At 46.2% G+C, this 22,497-nt stretch overlaps 1 protein-coding gene across 1 annotated transcript in view; it reads left to right on the forward strand.

Annotated features, from left to right (window-relative positions):
* LOC118964702 (ras-related protein Rab-6B) overlaps positions 1-22,497 on the forward strand; it is a 154,521-nt gene that overhangs the window by 80,692 nt on the left and 51,332 nt on the right. Inside the window, exons 3-5 of the mRNA XM_036978938.2 lie at positions 4,961-5,014; positions 8,566-8,671; positions 9,812-9,923. Of these exons, the coding sequence (XP_036834833.1) occupies positions 4,961-5,014; positions 8,566-8,671; positions 9,812-9,923 (272 nt within the window). The remainder of the gene's footprint in view (positions 1-4,960; positions 5,015-8,565; positions 8,672-9,811; positions 9,924-22,497) is intronic.

Genomic DNA, 22,497 nt, shown 5'->3' on the forward strand with positions numbered 1-22,497 from the left:
CCATGCAGGATCCGGAAGCTGGGGCTTTCTTTAACGATGATGTGTGATTGGTTAATAATGAAAGAGTTACTGAATTATTTAGTCTGCATGGGAGTCTGTTTGTGCAGCGCAGCACAGTGTGTGGCATTCTATATATAACCCAGAGAGGATGACTGGCTCTGCCGTTCAAAATTAAAACAACAAACACCTCTGTGGCTTTGCTTTCAACATGACTTTATCTAATATTGAGGAATGCCAACTGTTTGATCCCTTCATTTCATCACGCTATTTAATTCAAAGACTTCGTAACACATCTCCTTCAGGGTTTTCAACCCAATCTGACTAAAGAGCTTTCTTGATAGATGACCATCGTCCTGCACTATGTTTTAGATATTTCTTTATTCTTTATCTAGAGACAATTAGGTTACAGTGAGAGTCTAGATGATCTGGCTGTGGGAGAATAGAGAAGAAGGATACATATATTAAGTAATGCTCCTAATGCCAGAGGAGCCTGAGTGAGTATTACTGCCCTCCGCAGTGGCTGGCATCGACAGGGTAATGGGATCGAGATCAAGCTGCTGGTGGCCAGTTCTGTTGGAGTGGGCAGACCAGGCAGGGGGTACCCCGCTGGGCAGCAGCACTGTGTCCAATACTGCAGGCTCTGATACTGCAGGCTCTGATACTGCAGGCTCTAATACTGCAGGCTCTAATACTGAAGGTTCCAATACTGCAGGCTCTAATACTGCAGGCTCTAATACTGCAGGCTCTATTACTGCAGGCTCTAATACTGCAGGCTCTAATACTGCAGGCTCTAATACTGCAAGCTCCAATACTGCAGGCTTCAATACTGCAGGCTCTAATACTGCAGGCTCTAATACTGCAAGCTCCAATACTGCAGGCTCCAATACTGCAGGCTCTAATACTGCAGGCTCTAACACTGCAGGCACTATTACTGCAGGCTCTAATACTGCAAGCTCCAATACTGCAGGCTCCAATACTGCAGGCTCCAATACTGCAGGCTCTAATACTGCAAGCTCTAATACTGCAGGCTCTAATACTGCAGGCTCTATTACTGCAGGCTCTAATACTGCAGGCTCTAATACTGCAGGCTCTAATACTGCAAGCTCCAATACTGCAGGCTTCAATACTGCAGGCTCTAATACTGCAGGCTCTAATACTGCAAGCTCCAATACTGCAGGCTCCAATACTGCAGGCTCTAATACTGCAGGCTCTAACACTGCAGGCACTATTACGGCAGGCTCTAATACTGCAAGCTCCAATACTGCAGGCTCCAATACTGCAGGCTCCAATACTGCAGGCTCCAATACTGCAGGCTCTAATACTGCAGGCTCTAATACTGCAGGCTCTAATACTGCAGGCTCTAATACTGCAGGCGCTATTACTGCAGGCGCTATTACTGCAGGCTCTAATACTGCAGGCGCTAATACTGCAGGCTCCAATACTGCAGGCTCTAATACTGCAGGCTCTAATACTGCAGGCTCTAATACGGCAAGCTCCAATACTGCAGGCTCTAATACTGCAGGCTCTAATACTGCAGGCTCTAATACTACAGGCTCCAATACTGCAGGCTCTAATACTGCAGGCTCTAATAGCGAAGGCTCTAATAGTGCAGGCTCCAATACTGCAGGCTCTAATACGGCAGGCTCTAATATTGAAGGCTCTAATACTGAAGAATCTAATACTGCAGAGGCTAATACTGCAGGCTCTAATAGTGCAGGCTCTAATAGTGCAGGCTCTAATACTGCAGGCTCTAATACTGCAGGCTCTAATAGCACAGTCTCCCCTGTCTTCGAGGCTCCACACTGCAGGTTTAGTGATTAGGGAACAATATAAGACTAGTGGATTACTGTTCATTATTATTCTGGACTATGCCATTCCCCATGTACAATACATTACACTGCCAGTGTATTAGTCATCGTTTTCCAGTGTTTGCTGTTAAAAAACATTATGAACACTCTGTTCTTCCCATGACATCGACCGACCAGGTGAATCCAGGTGAAGTCTATGATCCCTTATTGATGTCACCTAAATCCACTTCAATCAGTGGAGGTGAAGGGGAGGAGACAGGTTAAAGAAGGATTTTAAAGCCTCGGGACAATTGAGACATGGATTGTGTGTGTGTGCCATTCAGAGGGTGAATGGGCCAGACAAAATATTGAAGTGCCTTTGAACGAGGTAGTAAGTGCCAGGCACAACGGTTGGTGTCAAGAACTGCAACGCTGCTGGGTTTTTCACGCTCAACAGTTTCCTGTTTGTATCAAGAATGGTCCACCACCCAATGGACATCCAGGAAACTTGACCCAACTGTAGGCAGCATTGGAGTCAACATGGACCAGCATCCCTGGTGAACGCTTTCGACACCTTGTAGAATCCAACTCAATATTAATAAGGTATTCTTAATGTTTTGTGTAGACGTTAATCTACCCCTCTGCTGGCATTATCTAACAATAATGTGTAAAGATGATAGATTCGTTAGCTATTCATATTAATTGCTATAATCTGCTACGAATGTAGAAGATGCAATGCACAGAAGCAGCTTCTTGAAATCATGTGTAGCTTCCTATCAGATATTCTGAGTACGTCAGTACATGTTCAGCATCAGGTCTATTGGCAGGATTAGACACAATCGCCTGGCCGCTCCGACTGTACACAAGGCTAACCCCATCAGATATGTAGTGTACCATGTTCAGTCAGATATCTACTGTACTGGGTTCAGTCAGATATCTACTGTACTGGGTTCAGTCAGATATCTACTGTACCGTACTGGGTTCAGTCAGATATCTACTGTACTGGGTTCAGTCAGATATCTACTGTACTGGGTTCAGTCAGATATCTACTGTACTGGGTTCAGTCAGATATCTACTGTACCGTACTGGGTTCAGTCAGATATCTACCGTACTGGGTTCAGTCAGATATCTACTGTACTGGGTTCAGTCAGATATCTACCGTACTGGGTTCAGTCAGATATCTACTGTACTGTACAGGGTTCAGTCAGATATCTACTGTACTGGGTTCAGTCAGATATCTACTGTACTGGGTTCAGTCAGATATCTACTGTACTGGGTTCAGTCAGATATCTACTGTACTGGGTTCAGTCAGATATCTACTGTACTGGGTTCAGTCAGATATCTACCGTACTGGGTTCAGTCAGATATCTACTGTACTGGGTTCAGTCAGATATCTACTGTACTGGGTTCAGTCAGATATCTACTGTACTGGGTTCAGTCAGATATCTACTGTACTGGGTTCAGTCAGATATCTACTGTACCGTACTGGGTTCAGTCAGATATCTACTGTACCGTACTGGGTTCAGTCAGATATCTACCGTACTGGGTTCAGTCAGATATCTACTGTACTGTACAGGGTTCAGTCAGATATCTACTGTACTGTACAGGGTTCAGTCAGATATCTACTGTACTGGGTTCAGTCAGATATCTACTGTACTGGGTTCAGTCAGATATCTACTGTACTGTACAGGGTTCAGTCAGATATCTACTGTACTGGGTTCAGTCAGATATCTACTGTACTGTACTGGGTTCAGTCAGATATCTACTGTACTGTACAGGGTTCAGTCAGATATCTACTGTACTGGGTTCAGTCAGATATCTACTGTACTGTACAGGGTTCAGTCAGATATCTACTGTACTGGGTTCAGTCAGATATCTACTGTACTGTACAGGGTTCAGTCAGATATCTACTGTACTGGGTTCAGTCAGATATCTACTGTACTAGGTTCAGTCAGATATCTACTGTACTGTACCGTACTGGGTTCAGTCAGATATCTACCGTACTGGGTTCAGTCAGATATCTACTGTACTGGGTTCAGTCAGATATCTACTGTACCGTACTGGGTTCAGTCAGATATCTACCGTACTGGGTTCAGTCAGATATCTACTGTACTGGGTTCAGTCAGATATCTACTGTACCGTACTGGGTTCAGTCAGATATCTACTGTACTGGGTTCAGTCAGATATCTACTGTACTGCACTGTACTGGGTTCAGTCAGATATCTACTATACTGTACTGGGTTCAGTCAGATATCTACTGTACTGGGTTCAGTCAGATATCTACTGTACCGTACTGGGTTCAGTCAGATATCTACTGTACTGGGTTCAGTCAGATATCTACTGTACTGTACTGTACTGGGTTCAGTCAGATATCTACTATACTGTACTGGGTTCAGTCAGATATATTCTGTACTGTACTGTCCTGTACTGGCTTCAGTCAGATATCTACTGTACTGGGTTCAGTCAGATATATTCTGTACTGTACTGTCCTGTACTGGCTTCAGTCAGATATCTACTGTACTGGGTTCAGTCAGATATATTCTGTAATGGCTTCAGTCAGATATCTACTGTACTGTACTGGGTTCAGTCAGATATATTATGTACTGTACTGGCTTTAGTCAGATATCTACTATACTGTACTGGGTTCAGTCAGATATGTACTGTACTGGGTTCAGTCAGATATATTCTGTACTGTACTGTCCTGTACTGGCTTCAGTCCGATATCTACTGTACTGTACTGGGTTCAGTCAGATATCTACTGTAATGTACTGGGTTCAGTCAGATATCTACTGCTACTGTACTGTACTGGGTTCAGTCAGATATCTACTGTACTGGGCTCAGTCATATCTACTATACTGTACTGGGTCCTCCACAGTCCTCAAGGCCATTAACTCTCCACAGTCCTCAAGGCCGTTAACACTCCACAGTCCTCAAGGCCGTTAACACTCCACAGTCCTCAAGGCCATTAACTCTCCACAGTCCTCAAGGCCGTTAACACTCCACAGTCCTCAAGGCCGTTAACACTCCACAGTCCTCAAGGCCGTTAACACTCCACAGTCCTCAAGGCCGTTAACACTCCACAGTCCTCAAGGCCGTTAACACTCCACAGTCCTCAAGGCCGTTAACACTCCACAGTCCTCAAGGCCGTTAACACCATTTTCTTCTCATTTCAGGCCACAATCGGAATAGACTTCCTATCAAAAACGATGTACTTGGAAGACCGAACGGTAAGTAGCTCAATCTAAACTGCCGTTTCAATGTCAACACCAGGTCCACACCTTGTCCCTGTGCAATATCGTCACCTCAGTGTTAGATATACAGGTGTGTTAGATATACAGGTGTGTTAGATTTACAGGTGTGTTAGATATACAGGTATGTTAGATATACAGGTGTGTTAGATTTACAGGTGTGTTAGATATACAGGTGTGTTAGATTTACAGGTGTGTTAGATATACAGGTGTGTTAGATATACAGGTGTTTTAGATATACAGGTGTTTTAGATATACAGGTGTGTTAGATATACAGGTGTGTTAGATTTAAAGATGTGTTAGATATACAGGTGTGTTAGATATACAGGTGTTTTAGATATACAGGTCTGTTAGATATACAGGTGTTTTAGATATACAGGTGTTTTAGATATACAGGTGTGTTAGATATACAGGTGTGTTAGATTTAAAGATGTGTTAGATATACAGGTGTGTTAGATATACAGGTGTTTTAGATATACAGGTGTGTTAGATATACAGGTGTGTTAGATATACAGGTGTTTTAGATATACAGGTGTTTTAGATATACAGGTGTGTTAGATATACAGGTGTGTTAGATTTAAAGATGTGTTAGATATACAGGTGTGTTAGATATACAGGTGTTTTAGATATACAGGTGTGTTAGATTTACAGGTGTGTTAGATATACAGGTGTGTTAGATATACAGGTGTGTTAGATATACAGGTGTGTTAGATTTACAGGTGTGTTAGATATACAGGTGTGTTAGATATACAGGTGTTTTAGATATACAGGTGTGTTAGATTTACAGGTGTGTTAGATATACAGGTGTGTTAGATATACAGGTGTGTTAGATATACAGGTGTTTTAGATATACAGGTGTGTTAGATTTAAAGATGTGTTAGATTTACAGGTGTGTTAGATTTAAAGATGTGTTAGATTTACAGGTGTGTTAGATATACAGGTGTGTTAGATATACAGGTGTGTTAGATATACAGGTGTTTTAGATATACAGGTGTGTTAGATTTACAGGTGTGTTAGATATACAGGTGTGTTAGATATACAGGTGTGTTAGATATACAGGTGTGTTAGATTTACAGGTGTGTTAGATATACAGGTGTGTTAGATTTACAGGTGTGTTAGATTTACAGGTGTGTTAGATATACAGGTGTGTTAGATTTAAAGATGTGTTAGATTTACAGGTGTGTTAGATATACAGGTGTGTTAGATTTACAGGTGTGTTAGATATACAGGTGTGTTAGATATACAGGTGTGTTAGATTTAAAGATGTGTTAGATTTACAGGTGTGTTAGATATACAGGTGTGTTAGATTTACAGGTGTGTTAGATATACAGGTGTGTTAGATTTACAGGTATGTTAGATATACAGGTGTGTTAGATTTACAGGTGTGTTAGATATACAGGTGTGTTAGATTTACAGGTGTGTTAGATATACAGGTGTGTTAGATTTACAGGTGTGTTAGATTTACAGGTGTGTTAGATTTACAGGTGTGTTAGATTTACAGGTGTGTTAGATATACAGGTGTGTTAGATATACAGGTGTGTTAGATTTACAGGTGTGTTAGATTTACAGGTGTGTTAGATTTACAGGTCTGTTAGATATACAGGTCTGTTAGATTTACAGGTGTGTTAGATATACAGGTGTGTTAGATATACAGGTGTGTTAGATATACAGGTGTGTTAGATATACAGGTGTGTTAGATTTACAGGTGTGTTAGATATACAGGTGTGTTAGATATACAGGTGTGTTAGATATACAGGTGTGTTAGATTTACAGGTGTGTTAGATTTACAGGTGTGTTAGATATACAGGTGTGTTAGATTTACAGGTGTGTTAGATTTACAGGTGTGTTAGATATACAGGTGTGTTAGATATACAGGTGTGTTAGATTTACAGGTGTGTTAGATTTACAGGTGTGTTAGATTTACAGGTGTGTTAGATTTACAGGTGTGTTAGATTTACAGGTGTGTTAGATATACAGATGTGTTAGATTTACAGGTGTGTTAGATATACAGATGTGTTAGATTTACAGGTGTGTTAGATGATGGAGGGATTGTGCGTTCCTGGTGTAACTCAGGTAGTTTTTGTTGCCATCCTGTACCTGTCCCTCAGGTGTGATGTTCAAATGTACTAATCCTGTGCAGGTGTTGTTACACGTGGTCTGCCACTGCGAGGACGATCAGCTGTCCGTCCTGTCTCCCTGTAGCCCTGTCTTAGGCATCTCACAGTACGGACATTGCAATTTATTGCCCTGGCCACATCTGCAGTCCTCATGCCTCCTTGCAGCATGCCTAAGGCACGTTCACGCAGACGAGCAGGGACCCTGGGCATCTTTATTTTGGTATTTTTCAGAGTCAGTAAAAAGGCCTCTTTAGTGTCCTAAGTTGTCATAAATGTGACCTTAATTGCCTACCGTCTGTAAGCTGTTTGTGTCTTAACGACCGTTCCACAGGTGCATGTTCATTCATTGTTTATGGTTCATTGAACAAGCATGGGAAACAGTGTTTAAACCCTTTACAATGAAGATCTGTGAAGTTATTTGGATTTTTACGAATTATCTTTGAAAGACAGGGTCCTGAAAAAGGGACGTTTCTTTTTTTGTTGATGAGTTAGGTGTCCCAAATGGCACCCTATTCCCCATAGGGCTCAGTAGTGCACTACATAGGGAATGGGATGCAGTCCACGGTTTGTGGGTTATAAACCCTTAGGTTATACAGTGATTGGTCCACACACACACACACACACAAACACACACACACACACACACACACACACACACACACACACACACACACACACACACACACACACACACACACACACACACACACACACACACACACACACACACACACACACATCATTTGAAGTAGGCCTGACATTGATGTCATGTTCCACGGTATAAGACATGTAAATGTATTCAATGTAACGTGTGTATGTCTGTCTGCGCTGAATCACGGATTTTACCTACCCTGACATTGAGAAGGTGTCAATGGGGATACAGGGGCGTGAGTTTATGTTAATATACTTTGTGTTGGTACTACTTTGTGTGTGTGTGTTTGTGTGTGTGTGTGTGTGTGTGTGTGTGTGTGTGTGTGTGTGTGTGTGTGTGCACACTATATGCGTTCCAGTGATGTACAATACGCCAGTGTGAACATGGTGAGTAATCTGACAGTGCTCAGGTGTGTCTCTGATCCCCAGGTGTGTCTCTCTGATCCCCAGGTGTCTCTCTCTGATCCCCAGGTGTGTCTCTCTGATCCCCAGGTGTGTCTCTCTGATCCCCAGGTGTCTTTCTGATCCCCAGATTTCTCTCTGATCCCCTTGTGTCTCTCTGATCCCCAGGTGTCTCTCTGATCCCCAGGCGTCTCTCTGATCCCCAGGCGTGTCTCTGATCCCCAGGCGTGTCTCTGATCCCCAGGCGTGTCTCTGATCCCCAGGCGTGTCTCTGATCCCCAGGCGTGTCTCTGATCCCCAGGTGTCTCTCTGATCCCCAGGTGTCTCTCTGATCCCCAGGTGTGTCTCTCTGATCCCCAGGTGAGGTTGCAGCTGTGGGACACGGCAGGACAGGAGCGCTTCAGGAGCCTCATACCCTCCTACATACGAGATTCTACTGTGGCTGTGGTGGTTTATGATATTACAAGTGAGTGGGGATCACTCGCACGCACACACACACACACTCCCTTCATGGCTCCCTTCATGGCTCCCTTCATGGCTCCCTTCATGGCTCCCTAACATGGCTCCCTTCATGGCTCCCTAACATGGCTCCCTAACATGGCTCCCTTCATGGCTCCCTAACATGGCTCCCTAACATAGCTCCCTAAAATGGCTCCCTAACATGGCTCCCTAAAATGGCTCCCTTCATGGCTCCCTAACATGGCTCCCTAACATGGCTCCCTTCATGGCTCCCTTCATGGCTCCCTAACATGGCTCCCTAACATGGCTCCTAACATGGCTCCTAACATGGATCCCTAACATGGATCCCTAACATGGCTCCCTAACATGGCTCCCTTCATGGCTCCCTAACATGGCTCCCTTCATGGCTCCCTAACATGGCTCCCTAACATGGCTCCCTAACATGGCTCCCTAACATGGCTCCCTAACATGGCTCCTAACATGGCTCCTAACATGGCTCCCTAACATGGCTCCCTAACATGGCTCCCTTCATGGCTCCCTAACATGGCTCCCTAACATGGCTCCCTTCCTGGCTCCCTAACATGGTTCCGTAACATGGCGGCAGGTAGCCTTGTGGTTCGAGCTTTAGACCAGTAACCAAAAGGTTGCTGGATCGAGTCCCGGAGCTGACGAGGTAAAAATCTGCCGCTCTGCCCCTGAACAAGGCTGTTAACCCACTGTTCCCCTGTAGGCCGTCGTTGTAAATAATAAATTGTTCTTAACTGACTGGCCTAGTTAAATAAAGGTTACATTTAAATCCCTGAAGGCTGTTTTTAAGTTTTCACCTTGAAGCGAACGAGCAGTGGGTGTTTCTTGTCAAGTCCCTTTAATATGGTACGACCTTTGAACCCAGGAACACACAGTCCTGCGTTCTGAACGGGAACGGGGGGTGTGTCAAGATCAATAGGAATGGATTGATAGGAATATTACCAAACCCACATAGAAATTGTCTTAACATTTTGATCATCTTATATCTGCAAATTAAATTTGTGAATATTTAAGTTATACAGTGTATGCACAACCATTCTTTGTCAACAGGCACGTTTAAACAATATCTGATATTTCAATCCACTTGAAATACTATTTTACTTCTGCTATTCCTCCACAGATGTGAACTCCTTCCAGCAAACGTCCAAATGGATCGACGACGTCAGAACAGAGAGAGGAAGTGATGTCATTATCATGCTGGTCGGCAACAAAACAGACTTGGGAGATAAGAGGTGTGTGTGGCGTTCCGTTCAGTCATGATTTCTGTAGCAGCCTCTTGCATTTCATGCTGTGTTCAGAAGCGCAGGGGTCTTATTTATGGACCATGGCGGAGACTAGGCTTTTTACTTAGTGTGTTTCATGCTTCAGCCACATTTAATTAAAACATGAGACGTAGAGTAGTATTGCCTCGGGTTAGTCCGTCTCACTGCCTTTCGATGTCCCCTCAGCATCCCGTCCAACAAACCCAATGACACCACTGCCAGGTAGAGGAGCGGGCACAGCCGTGCTAAACCACCACAAACAAATCCTACATCTCTATTTGTTTTTAAATTTTATTTTAATATACATTTAAATCATTTATCAGACATACTTATCCAGAGCGATTTACAGTAGTGAATGCATTTTTTTTTCTTCTATCTTTCCGTACTGGTCTCCCTGTGGGAATCGAACCCATAACCTTGGCGTTGCAAGCGCCGTGCTCTGCCAACTGAGCCACACGAGACCAAATGGCTCTCGATTCCCTTTACAGTGCACTGCATTTGACCAGAGGCCTATGGGTACAGTAAAGCACTATAAACGGAATGAGGTGGCAGAGGATACGCAGGCAGAGCTGGCGGAGGATAGGTTAGGATACACCTCTGCCTCTGCTGTAGCCGATATTCCCACCGGCATGCTCACATCTCAGAGCCAGAGGCTAAATCCCAAATAGAACCCTATTACTTACACAGTGCACTACTTTTGACCAAAACCCTGGTCGAAAGTAGTGCACTATATAGGGAATAGGGTGCCATTTGGAAAGCTCACCAGTGTCTAATTGATCTAGGGAAGGCAGATAAAGTGCTGTGCAAGGCAGTTTCCTGAGTTAGACTGACTGGATCAGTCAATTAACATTCAAGGAAGGCGGCCATAACGGCAGATAAAAGCTATGGGACAGGGATTAGAGAATACTATGGGACAGGGTTTAGATCAGGCTGTAGGACAGGGATTAGATCAGACTGTAGGACAGGGATCAGGCTGTAGGACATGAGAGATCAGGCTGTAGGAATTAGAGAAGGCTGTAGGACAGGGTTTAGATCAGGCTGTAGGACAGGGTTTAGATCAGGCTGTAGGACAGGGATTAGATCAGGCTGTAGGACAGGGTTTAGATCAGGCTGTAGAACAGGGACTAGATCAGGCTGTAGGACAGGGTTTAGATCAGGCTGTAGGACAGGGATTAGAGCAGGCTGTACGACAGGGATTAGATCAGGCTGTAGGACAGGGTTTAGATCAGGCTGTAGAACAGGGATTAGATCAGGCTGTAGGGCAGGGATTAGAGAAGGCTGTAGGACAGGGTTTAGATCAGGCTGTAGGACAGGGTTTAGATCAGGCTTTAGGATAGGGATTAGATCAGGCTGTAGGACAGGAATTAGATCAGGCTGTAGGACAGGGATTCGATCAGGCTGTAGGACAGGGACTAGATCAGGCTGTAGGACAGGGACTAGATCAGGCTGTAGGACAGGGATTATATCAGGCTGTATTACAGGGATTAGAGAAGGTTGTAGGACAGGGATTGGAGCAGCTAGCTACCATATGTGAGATTTTGATAAAAGCTAAATGCTACTTTGTAGACATGGTGCAGTGTGTTAAGACAGGGCTGTCTTGTAGACATGGTGCAGTGTGTTAAGACAGGGCTGTTGTGTAGACATGGTGCAGTGTGTTAAGACAGGGCTGTCTTGTAGACATGGTGCAGTGTGTTAAGACAGGGCTGTCTTGTAGACATGGTGCAGTGTGTTAAGGCTGGTGTGTAGACATGATGCAGTGTGTTAAGACAGGGCTGTCTTGTAGACATGGTGCAGTGTGTTAAAACAGGGCTGTCTTGTAGACATGGTGCAGTGTGTTAAGACAGGGCTGTCTTGTAGACATTGTGCAGTGTGTTAAGACAGGGCTGTCTTGTAGACATGGTGCAGTGTGTTAAGACAGGGCTGTCTTGTAGACATGGTGCAGTGTGTTAAGGCTGGTGTGTAGACATGGTGTAGTGTGTTAAGACAGGGCTGTCTTGTAGACATGATGCAGTGTGTTAAAACAGGGCTGTCTTGTATACATGGTGCAGTGTGTTAAGACAGGGCTGTCTTGTAGACATGGTGCAGTGTGTTAAGGCTGGTGTGTAGACATGGTGTAGTGTGTTAAAACAGGGCTGTCTTGTAGACATGATGCAGTGTGTTAAGATGGGGCTGTCTTGTATACATGGTGCAGTGTGTTAAGACAGGGCTGTCTTGTAGACATGGTGCAGTGTGTTAAGGCTGGTGTGTAGACATGGTGCAGTGTGTTAAGACTGTCTTGTAGACATGGTGCAGTGTGTTAAGGCTAGCTAACGTCCACAACCATCAATCAATCAATCAAATTTATTTTATATAGCCCTTCGTACATCAGCTGATATCTCAAAGTGCTGTACAGAAACCCAGCCTAAAACCCCAAACAGCAAGCAATGCAGGTGAAGAAGCACGGTGGCTAGGAAAAACTCCCTAGAAAGGCCAAAACCTAGGAAGAAACCTAGAGAGGAACCAGGCTATGTGGGGTGGCCAGTCCTCTTCTGGCTGTGCCGGGTGGAGATTATAACAAAACATGGTCAAGATGTTCAAATGTTCATAAATGACCAGCATGGTCGAATAATAATAAGGCAGAATAGTTGAAACTGGAGCAGCAGCACAGTCAGGTGGACTGGGGACAGCAAGGAGTCATCATGTCAGGTATTCCTGGGGCATGGTCCTAGGGCTCAGGTCCTCCGAGAGAGAGAAAGAAAGAGAGAATTAGAGAGAGCATATGTGGGATGGCCAGTCCTCTTCTGGCTGTGCCGGGTGGAGATTATAACAGAACATGGCCAAGATGTTCAAATGTTCATAAATGATCAGCATGGTCGAATAATAATAAGGCAGAACAGTTGAAACTGGAGCAGCAGCACGGCCAGGTGGACTGGGGACAGCAAGGAGTCATCATGTCAGGTAGTCCTGGGGCATGGTCCTAGGGCTCAGGTCCTCCGAGAGAGAGAAAGAGAGAAGGAGAGAATTAGAGAACGCACACTTAGATTCACACAGGACACCGAATAGGACAGGAGAAGTACTCCAGATATAACAAACTGACCCTAGCCCCCCGACACATAAACTACTGCTAGGACCTAATAATGTCTCAGCCTTCTCCACACTGCTAGGACCTAATACTGTCTCAGCCTTCTCCACACTGCTAGGACCTAATAATGTCTCAGCCTTCTCCACACTGCTAGGACCTAATAATGTCTCAGCCTTCTCCACACTGCTAGGACCTAATAATGTCTCAGCCTTCTCCACACTGCTAGGACCTAATAATGTCTCAGCCTTCTCCACACTGCTAGGACCTAATAATGTCTCAGCCTTCTCCACAACCACACTGCTAGGACCTAATAATGTCTCAGCCTTCTCCACACTGCTAGGACCTAATAATGTCTCAGCCTTCTCCACACTGCTAGGACCTAATAATGTCTCAGCCTTCTCCACACTGCTAGGACCTAATAATGTCTCAGCCTTCTCCACAACCACACTGCTAGGACCTAATAATGTCTCAGCCTTTTCCACACTGCTAGGACCTAATAATGTCTCAGCCTTCTCCACAACCACACTGCTAGGACTAATACTGCCTCAGCCTTCTCCACACTGCTAGGACCTAATAATGTCTCAGCCTTCTCCACACTGCTAGGACCTAATAATGTCTCAGCCTTCTCCACACTGCTAGGACCTAATAATGTCTCAGGCTTCTCCACACTGCTAGGACCTAATACTGCCTCAGCCTTCTCCACACTGCTAGGACCTAATACTGCCTCAGCCTTCTCCACACTGCTAGGACCTAATACTGTCTCAGCCTTCTCCACTCTGCTAGGACCTAATACTGTCTCAGCCTTCTCCACACTGCTAGGACCTAATACTGCCTCAGCCTTCTCCACACTGCTACTCCAATCCCTGTTATACTGTAAATACTGTCAGGTGGTAGTATACTGTTATACTGTCAGGTGGTAGTATACTGTTATACTGTAAATACTGTCAGGTGATAGTATACTGTTATGCTGTCAGGTGGTAGTATACTGTTATACTGTCAGGTGGTAGTATACTGTAAATACTTTCAGGTGGTAGTATACTGTAAATACCGTCAGGTGGTAGTATACTGTTATACTGTCAGGTGGTAGTATTCTGTAAATACTGTCAGGTGGTAGTATACTGTAAATACTGTTAATACTGTCAGGTGGTAGTATACTGTAAATACTGTTAATACTGTCAGGTGGTAGTATTCTGTTAATACTGTCAGGGGTAGTATACTGTTATACAGTCAGGTGGTAGTATACTGTAAATATTGTCAGGGGGGTAGTATACTGTAAATACTGTCAGGTGGTAGTATACTGTAAATACTGTCAGGGGGTAGTATACTGTAAATACTGTCAGGGGGTAGTATACTGTTGTACTGTAAATACTGACAGGTGGTAGTATACTGTAAATACTGTCAGGTGGTAGTATACTGTTATACTGTCAGGTGGTTGTATACTGTAAATACTGTCAGGTGGTAGTATACTTTTATACTGTCAGGTGGTTGTATACTGTAAATACTGTCAGGGGGTAATATGCTGTAAATACTGTCAGGTGGTAGTATACTGTTATACTGTCAGGTGGTTGTATACTGTAAATACTGTCAGGTGGTAGTATAATGTTATACTGTCAGGTGGTTGTATACTGTTATACTGTCAGGGGGTAGTATACTGTTATACTGGCAGGTGGTAGTATACTGTTATACTGTCAGGGGGTAGAATACTGTTATACTGTCAGGGGGTAGTATACTGTTATACTGTCAGGGGGTAGTATACTGTTATACTGGCAGGTGGTAGTATACTGTTATACTGTCAGGGGGTAGAATACTGTTATACTGTCAGGGGGTAGTATACTGTTATACTGGCAGGTGGTAGTATACTGTTATACTGTCAGGGGGTAGAATACTGTTATACTGTCAGGGGGTAGAATACTGTTATACTGTCAGGGGGTAGAATACTGTTATACTGTCAGGGGGTAGTATACTGTTATACTGCCAGGAGGTAGTATACTGTAAATACTGTCAGGGGGTAGTATACTGTTATACTGTTATAGTGTCAGGTGGTTGTATACTGTAAATACTGTCAGGTGGTAGTATACTGTTATACTGTCAGGTGGTAGTATACTGTTATACTGTAAATACTGTCAGGTGATAGTATACTGTTATGCTGTCAGGTGGTAGTATACTGTTATACTGTCAGGTGGTAGTATACTGTAAATACTGTCAGGTGGTAGTATACTGTAAATACCGTCAGGTGGTAGTATACTGTTATACTGTTATACTGTCAGGTGGTAGTATACTGTTATACTGTCAGGTGGTAGTATTCTGTAAATACTGTCAGGTGGTAGTATACTGTAAATACTGTTAATACTGTCAGGTGGTAGTATACTGTAAATACTGTTAATACTGTCAGGTGGTAGTATTCTGTTAATACTGTCAGGTGGTATACTGTTATACTGTTATACTGTCAGGTGGTAGTATTCTGTAAATACTGTCAGGGGGTAGTATTCTGTAAATACTGTCAGGTGGTAGTATACTGTTATACTGTCAGGGGGTAGTATACTGTAAATACTGCTCTAGAGATATGGTGGTTCTGGGGTTCACTTCTTACTGAAGATGTTTTTCTCATTTTCCTTGAGTCTATTCATCAGACACATATCTAGGACAGCATTTCTCCCTCATGCATTTCTTAAAGCTGACACTTTATTTCTTCTCACCTTTAATAGTACATTTTGATTGAAGTTATATTTTACTGGGTAGAAGGGGGGGCTGGCCGCTCTGTGACTGTAACACAGTTGGTTTAGCTACCAGGCTGGTCTGGGCTGGCCGCTCTGTGACTGTAACACAGTTGGTTTAGCTACCAGGCTGTTCTGGGCTGGCCGCTCTGTGACTGTAACACAGTTGGTTTAGCTACCAGGCTGTTCTGGGCTGGCCGCTCTGTGACTGTAACACAGTTGGTTTAGCTACCAGGCCGGTCTGGGCTGGCCGCTCTGTGACTGTAACACAGTTGGTTTAGCTACCAGGCTGGTCTGGGCTGGCCACTCTGTGACTGTAACAGTTGGTTTAGCTACCAGGCTGTTCTGGGCTGGCCGCTCTGTGACTGTAACACAGTTGGTTTAGCTACCAGGCTGTTCTGGGCTGGCCGCTCTGTGACTGTAACACAGTTGGTTTAGCTACCAGGCTGTTCTGGGCTGGCCGCTCTGTGACTGTAACACAGTTGGTTTAGCTACCAGGCTGTTCTGGGCTGGCCGCTCTGTGATTGTAACACAGTTGGTTTATCTACCAGGCTGTTCTGGGCTGTCCGCTCTGTGACTGTAACACAGTTGGTTCAGCTACCAGGCTGGTCTCGGCAGACTGCTCTGTGACTGTAACACAGTTGGTTTAGCTACCAGGCCGGTCTGGGCAGACTGCTCTGTGACTGTAACACAGTTGGTTTAGCTACATGGCCGGTCTGGGCTGGCCGCTCTGTGACTGTAACACAGAAGGTTTAGCTACCAGGCCGGTCTGGGCTGGCCGCTCTGTGACTGTAACACAGTTGGTTTAGCTACCAGGCCGGTCTGGGCTGGCCGCTCTGTGACTGTAACACAGTTGGTTTAGCTACCAGGCCGGTCTGGGCTGGCCGCTCTGTGACTGTAACACAGTTGGTTTAGCTACCAGGCCGGTCTGGGCTGGCCGCTCTGTGACTGTAAAACAGTTGGTTTAGCTACCAGGCCTTTCTGGGCTGGCCGCTCTGTGACTGTAACACAGTTGGTTTAGCTACCAGGCCGTTCTGGCTGGCCGCTCTGTGACTGTAACACAGTTGGTTTAGCTACCAGGCCGTTCTGGCTGGCCGCTCTGTGACTGTAACACAGTTGGTTTAGCTACCAGGCTGGTCTGGGCTGGCCGCTCTGTGACTGTAACACAGTTGGTTTAGCTACCAGGCCCGTCTGGGCTGGCCGCTCTGTGACTGTAACCTAGTTGGTTTAGCTACCAGGCTGTTCTGGGCTGGCCGCTCTGTGACTGTAACACAGTTGGTTTAGCTACCAGGCTGGTCTGGGCTGGCCGCTCTGTGACTGTAACCCAGTTGGTTTAGCTACCAGGCTGGTCTGGGCTGGCCGCTCTGTGACTGTAACACAGTTGGTTTAGCTACCAGGCTGGTCTGGGCTGGCCGCTCTGTGACTGTAACACAGTTGGTTTAGCTACCAGGCTGGTCTGGGCTGGCCGCTCTGTGACTGTAACACAGTTGGTTTAGCTACCAGGCTGGTCTGGGCTGGCAGCTCTGTGACTGTAACACAGTTGGTTTAGCTACCAGGCTGGTCTGGGCTGGCCGCTCTGTGACTGTAACAGTTGGTTTAGCTACCAGGCTGGTCTGGGCTGGCCGCTCTGTGACTGTAACACAGTTGGTTTAGCTACCAGGCTGTTCTGGGCTGGCCGCTCTGTGACTGTAACACAGTTGGTTTAGCTACCAGGCTGTTCTGGGCTGGCCGCTCTGTGACTGTAACACAGTTGGTTTAGCTACCAGGCTGTTCTGGGCTGGCCGCTCTGTGATTGTAACACAGTTGGTTTATCTACCAGGCTGTTCTGGGCTGTCCGCTCTGTGACTGTAACACAGTTGGTTCAGCTACCAGGCTGGTCTCGGCAGACTGCTCTGTGACTGTAACACAGTTGGTTTAGCTACCAGGCCGGTCTGGGCAGACTGCTCTGTGACTGTAACACAGTTGGTTTAGCTACATGGCCGGTCTGGGCTGGCCGCTCTGTGACTGTAACACAGTTGGTTTAGCTACCAGGCCGGTCTGGGCTGGCCGCTCTGTGACTGTAACACAGTTGGTTTAGCTACCAGGCCGGTCTGGGCTGGCCGCTCTGTGACTGTAACACAGTTGGTTTAGCTACCAGGCCGGTCTGGGCTGGCCGCTCTGTGACTGTAACACAGTTGGTTTAGCTACCAGGCCGGTCTGGGCTGGCCGCTCTGTGACTGTAACACAGTTGGTTTAGCTACCAGGCCGTTCTGGGCTGGCCGCTCTGTGACTGTAACACAGTTGGTTTAGCTACCAGGCTGTTCTGGGCTGGCCGCTCTGTGACTGTAACACAGTTGGTTTAGCTACCAGGCTGTTCTGGGCTGGCCGCTCTGTGACTGTAACACAGTTGGTTTAGCTACCAGGCTGTTCTGGGCTGGCCGCTCTGTGACTGTAACACAGTTGGTTTAGCTACCAGGCTGTTCTGGGCTGGCCGCTCTGTGACTGTAACACAGTTGGTTTAGCTACCAGGCTGTTCTGGGCTGGCCGCTCTGTGACTGTAACACAGTTGGTTCAGCTACCAGGCTGGTCTCGGCAGACTGCTCTGTGACTGTAACACAGTTGGTTTAGCTACCAGGCTGTTCTGGGCTGGCCTCTCTGTGACTGTAACACAGTTGGTTTAGCTACCAGGCTGTTCTGGGCTGGCCGCTCTGTGATTGTAACACAGTTGGTTTATCTACCAGGCTGTTCTGGGCTGTCCGCTCTGTGACTGTAACACAGTTGGTTCAGCTACCAGGCTGGTCTCTACAGACTGCTCTGTGACTGTAACACAGTTGGTTTAGCTACCAGGCCGGTCTGGGCAGACTGCTCTGTGACTGTAACACAGTTGGTTTAGCTACATGGCCGGTCTGGGCTGGCCGCTCTGTGACTGTAACACAGTTGGTTTAGCTACCAGGCCGGTCTGGGCTGGCCGCTCTGTGACTGTAACACAGTTGGTTTAGCTACCAGGCCGGTCTGGGCTGGCCGCTCTGTGACTGTAACACAGTTGGTTTAGCTACCAGGCCGGTCTGGGCTGGCCGCTCTGTGACTGTAACACAGTTGGTTTAGCTACCAGGCCGGTCTGGGCTGGCCGCTCTGTGACTGTAACACAGTTGGTTTAGCTACCAGGCCGTTCTGGGCTGGCCGCTCTGTGACTGTAACACAGTTGGTTTAGCTACCAGGCCGTTCTGGCTGGCCGCTCTGTGACTGTAACACAGTTGGTTTAGCTACCAGGCTGGTCTGGGCTGGCCGCTCTGTGACTGTAACACAGTTGGTTTAGCTACCAGGCCGGTCTGGGCTGGCCGCTCTGTGACTGTAACCTAGTTGGTTTAGCTACCAGGCTGTTCTGGGCTGGCCGCTCTGTGACTGTAACACAGTTGGTTTAGCTACCAGGCTTTTCTGGGCTGGCCGCTCTGTGACTGTAACACAGTTGGTTTAGCTACCAGGCTGTTCTGGGCTGGCCGCTCTGTGACTGTAACACAGTTGGTTTAGCTACCAGGCTGTTCTGGGCTGGCCGCTCTCTGACTGTAACACAGTTGGTTTAGCTACCAGGCTGTTATGGGCTGGCCGCTCTGTGACTGTAACACAGTTGGTTTAGCTACCAGGCTGTTCTGGGCTGGCCGCTCTGTGACTGTAACACAGTTGGTTTAGCTACCAGGCTGTTCTGGGCTGGCCGCTCTGTGACTGTAACACAGTTGGTTCGGCTACCAGGCTGTTCTGGGCTGGCCGCTCTGTGACTGTAACACAGTTGGTTTAGCTACCAGGCCGGTCTGGGCTGGCCGCTCTGTGACTGTAACCCAGTTGGTTTAGCTACCAGGCTGTTCTGGGCTGGCCGCTCTGTGACTGTAACACAGTTGGTTTAGCTACCAGGCTGTTCTGGGCTGGCCGCTCTGTGACTGTAACACAGTTGGTTTAGCTACCAGGCTGTTCTGGGCTGGCCGCTCTGTGACTGTAACACAGTTGGTTTAGCTACCAGGCTGTTCTGGGCTGGCCGCTCTGTGACTGTAACACAGTTGGTTTAGCTACCAGGCTGTTCTGGGCTGGCCGCTCTGTGACTGTAACACAGTTGGTTTAGCTACCAGGCTGTTCTGGGCTGGCCGCTCTGTGACTGTAACACAGTTGGTTCAGCTACCAGGCTGGTCTCGGCAGACTGCTCTGTGACTGTAACACAGTTGGTTTAGCTACCAGGCTGTTCTGGGCTGGCCGCTCTGTGACTGTAACACAGTTGGTTTAGCTACCAGGCTGTTCTGGGCTGGCCGCTCTGTGACTGTAACACAGTTGGTTTAGCTACCAGGCTGTTCTGGGCTGGCCGCTCTGTGACTGTAACACAGTTGGTTTAGCTACCAGGCTGTTCTGGGCTGGCCGCTCTGTGACTGTAACACAGTTGGTTTAGCTACCAGGCTGTTCTGGGCTGGCCGCTCTGTGACTGTAACACAGTTGGTTTAGCTACCAGGCTGTTCTGGGCTGGCCGCTCTGTAACTGTAACACAGTTGGTTTAGCTACCAGGCTGTTCTGGGCTGGCCGCTCTGTTACTGTAACACAGTTGGTTTAGCTACCAGGCTGTTCTGGGCTGGCCGCTCTGTGACTGTAACACAGTTGGTTTAGCTACCAGGCTGTTCTGGGCTGGCCGCTCTGTGACTGTAACACAGTTGGTTTAGCTACCAGGCTGTTCTGGGCTGGCCGCTCTGTGACTGTAACACAGTTGGTTTAGCTACCAGGCTGTTCTGGGCTGGCCGCTCTGTGACTGTAACACAGTTGGTTTAGTTACCAGGCTGTTCTGGGCTGGCCGCTCTGTGACTGTAACACAGTTCAAATCAGATGTTATTGGTCACGTTCACTTTATCAGATGTTATTGCGTGTGTAACGAAATGCTTGTGTTTCTAGCTCCAACAGTGCAGTAATATCTAACAATTCACAACAATACACAGAAATAGAAAAGTAAATTAATGAAATTGAGAAATATATAAATATTAGGATGATCAATGTCAGAATGGCATTGACTAGAATACAGTATATACATGTGAAATGAGTAAAACCGTATGTAAACATTATTAAATTGACCAGTGATTCCATGTTTATGTATATAGGGCAGCAGCCTCTAAGGTGCAGGGTTGAGTAACCAGATGGTAGCCAGCTAGTGATGGCTGTTTAACAGGCTGATGGCCTTGAGATAGAAGCTGTTTTTCAGTCTCTCGGTCCCAGCTTTGATGCACCTGTACTGACCTCGCCTTCTGGATGATAGCCGGGTGAACAGGCAGTGGCTCGGGTCGTTGTTGTCCTTGATGGTCTTCTAGGCCTTCCTGTGACATCGGGTGGTGTAGGTGTCCTAGAGGGCAGGCAGTGTGACCCCGGTGATGCGTTGGGCAGACCTCACTACCCTCTGGAGAGCTGTGTGGTTGCGGGTTTCCGTATCCGTTGGATTAGCTAACAAGCTGGTCTCGGCTGGTCTGGTCGAGTCAGCAGGATGTTATAGTCTCTGTCCAGATACACTTGACCATCATATACTATGAACCCTTTGAGGGATTGCTGATGCTAACACTTTCAACCCACCAAAAAAGCAAGCTAGCTAGCCTAAAGCCCATGAAGAAGAGATCAACCTCAAACTTCATGGATTTCTGCGATTCGACTTTACGTATTCGTTTTTTTTCAACATTTGTAAACAGATTTAGATCCCGACATTATGTCACCTGGCATTATCCGTTTTCTCCCCTTCCCCAGGACTAATTCATCAGAGTCGTAGTAATAGGCAATAATTTATTAATTTTGTCAGGCCACAAAACCATGAATCAGCTTCATCACCAGTACTGCTCAGTGAGGGAATGAGTCATGAGGCAGATTGTTGGTTTCTGTACACTTCACTATTCCCCCATTGGGCACAAACTGGTTGAATCAATATTACTTCCACATCATTTCAACACAACTACTGCAATGTGATGACATTGAATCAATGTGGAAAATTGATTTGATTCATAAAAAGTCCTCAATGTAAAGGAATTTTGTAAATTTTGTTAAAAATAAAAATAAAAACACACAATTTTTAACCCAGATCTAGTGACATGGTAAACATTTTGGGGGGGAATTTCAAATTGAATTAAAGTTATTTGACAACTTAAACAAAATGTAAATCAAAACTAGACATTATACTGGCGTCTGTTCCCAGTGTGTCTCTACTGCAGAAAACCTCCTTACCCAGTGTGTCTCTACTGTGGAAAACCTCCTTACCCAGTGTGTCTCTACTGTAGAAAACCTCCTTACCCAGTGGGTCTCTACTGCAGAAAACCTCCTTACCCAGTGTGTCTCTACTGTGGAAAACCTCCTTACCCAGTGTGTCTCTACTGTAGAAAACCTCCTTACCCAGTGTGTCTCTACTGTGGAAAACCTCCTTACCCAGTGGGTATCTACTGTAGAAAACCTCCTCACCCAGTGGGTCTCTACTGTGGAAAACCTCCTCACCCAGTGGGTATCTACAGTAGAAAACCTCCTTACCCAGTAGGTATCTACTGTAGAAAACCTCCTTACCCAGTGGGTCTCTACTGTAGAAAACCTCCTCACCCAGTGGGTCTCTACTGTGGAAAACCTCCTCACCCAGTGGGTATCTACTGTGGAAAACCTCCTCACCCAGTGGGTATCTACAGTAGAAAACCTCCTTACCCAGTGGGTCTGTACTGTAGAAAACCTCCTTACCCAGTGGGTATCTACTGTAGAAAACCTCCTTACCCAGTGGGTCTCTACTGTAGAAAACCTCCTTACCCAG

The sequence above is a fragment of the Oncorhynchus mykiss genome, chromosome 5 (assembly GCF_057628025.1).
Source record: "Oncorhynchus mykiss isolate SJ-2025 chromosome 5, ASM5762802v1, whole genome shotgun sequence".
NCBI lineage: Eukaryota > Metazoa > Chordata > Actinopteri > Salmoniformes > Salmonidae > Oncorhynchus > Oncorhynchus mykiss.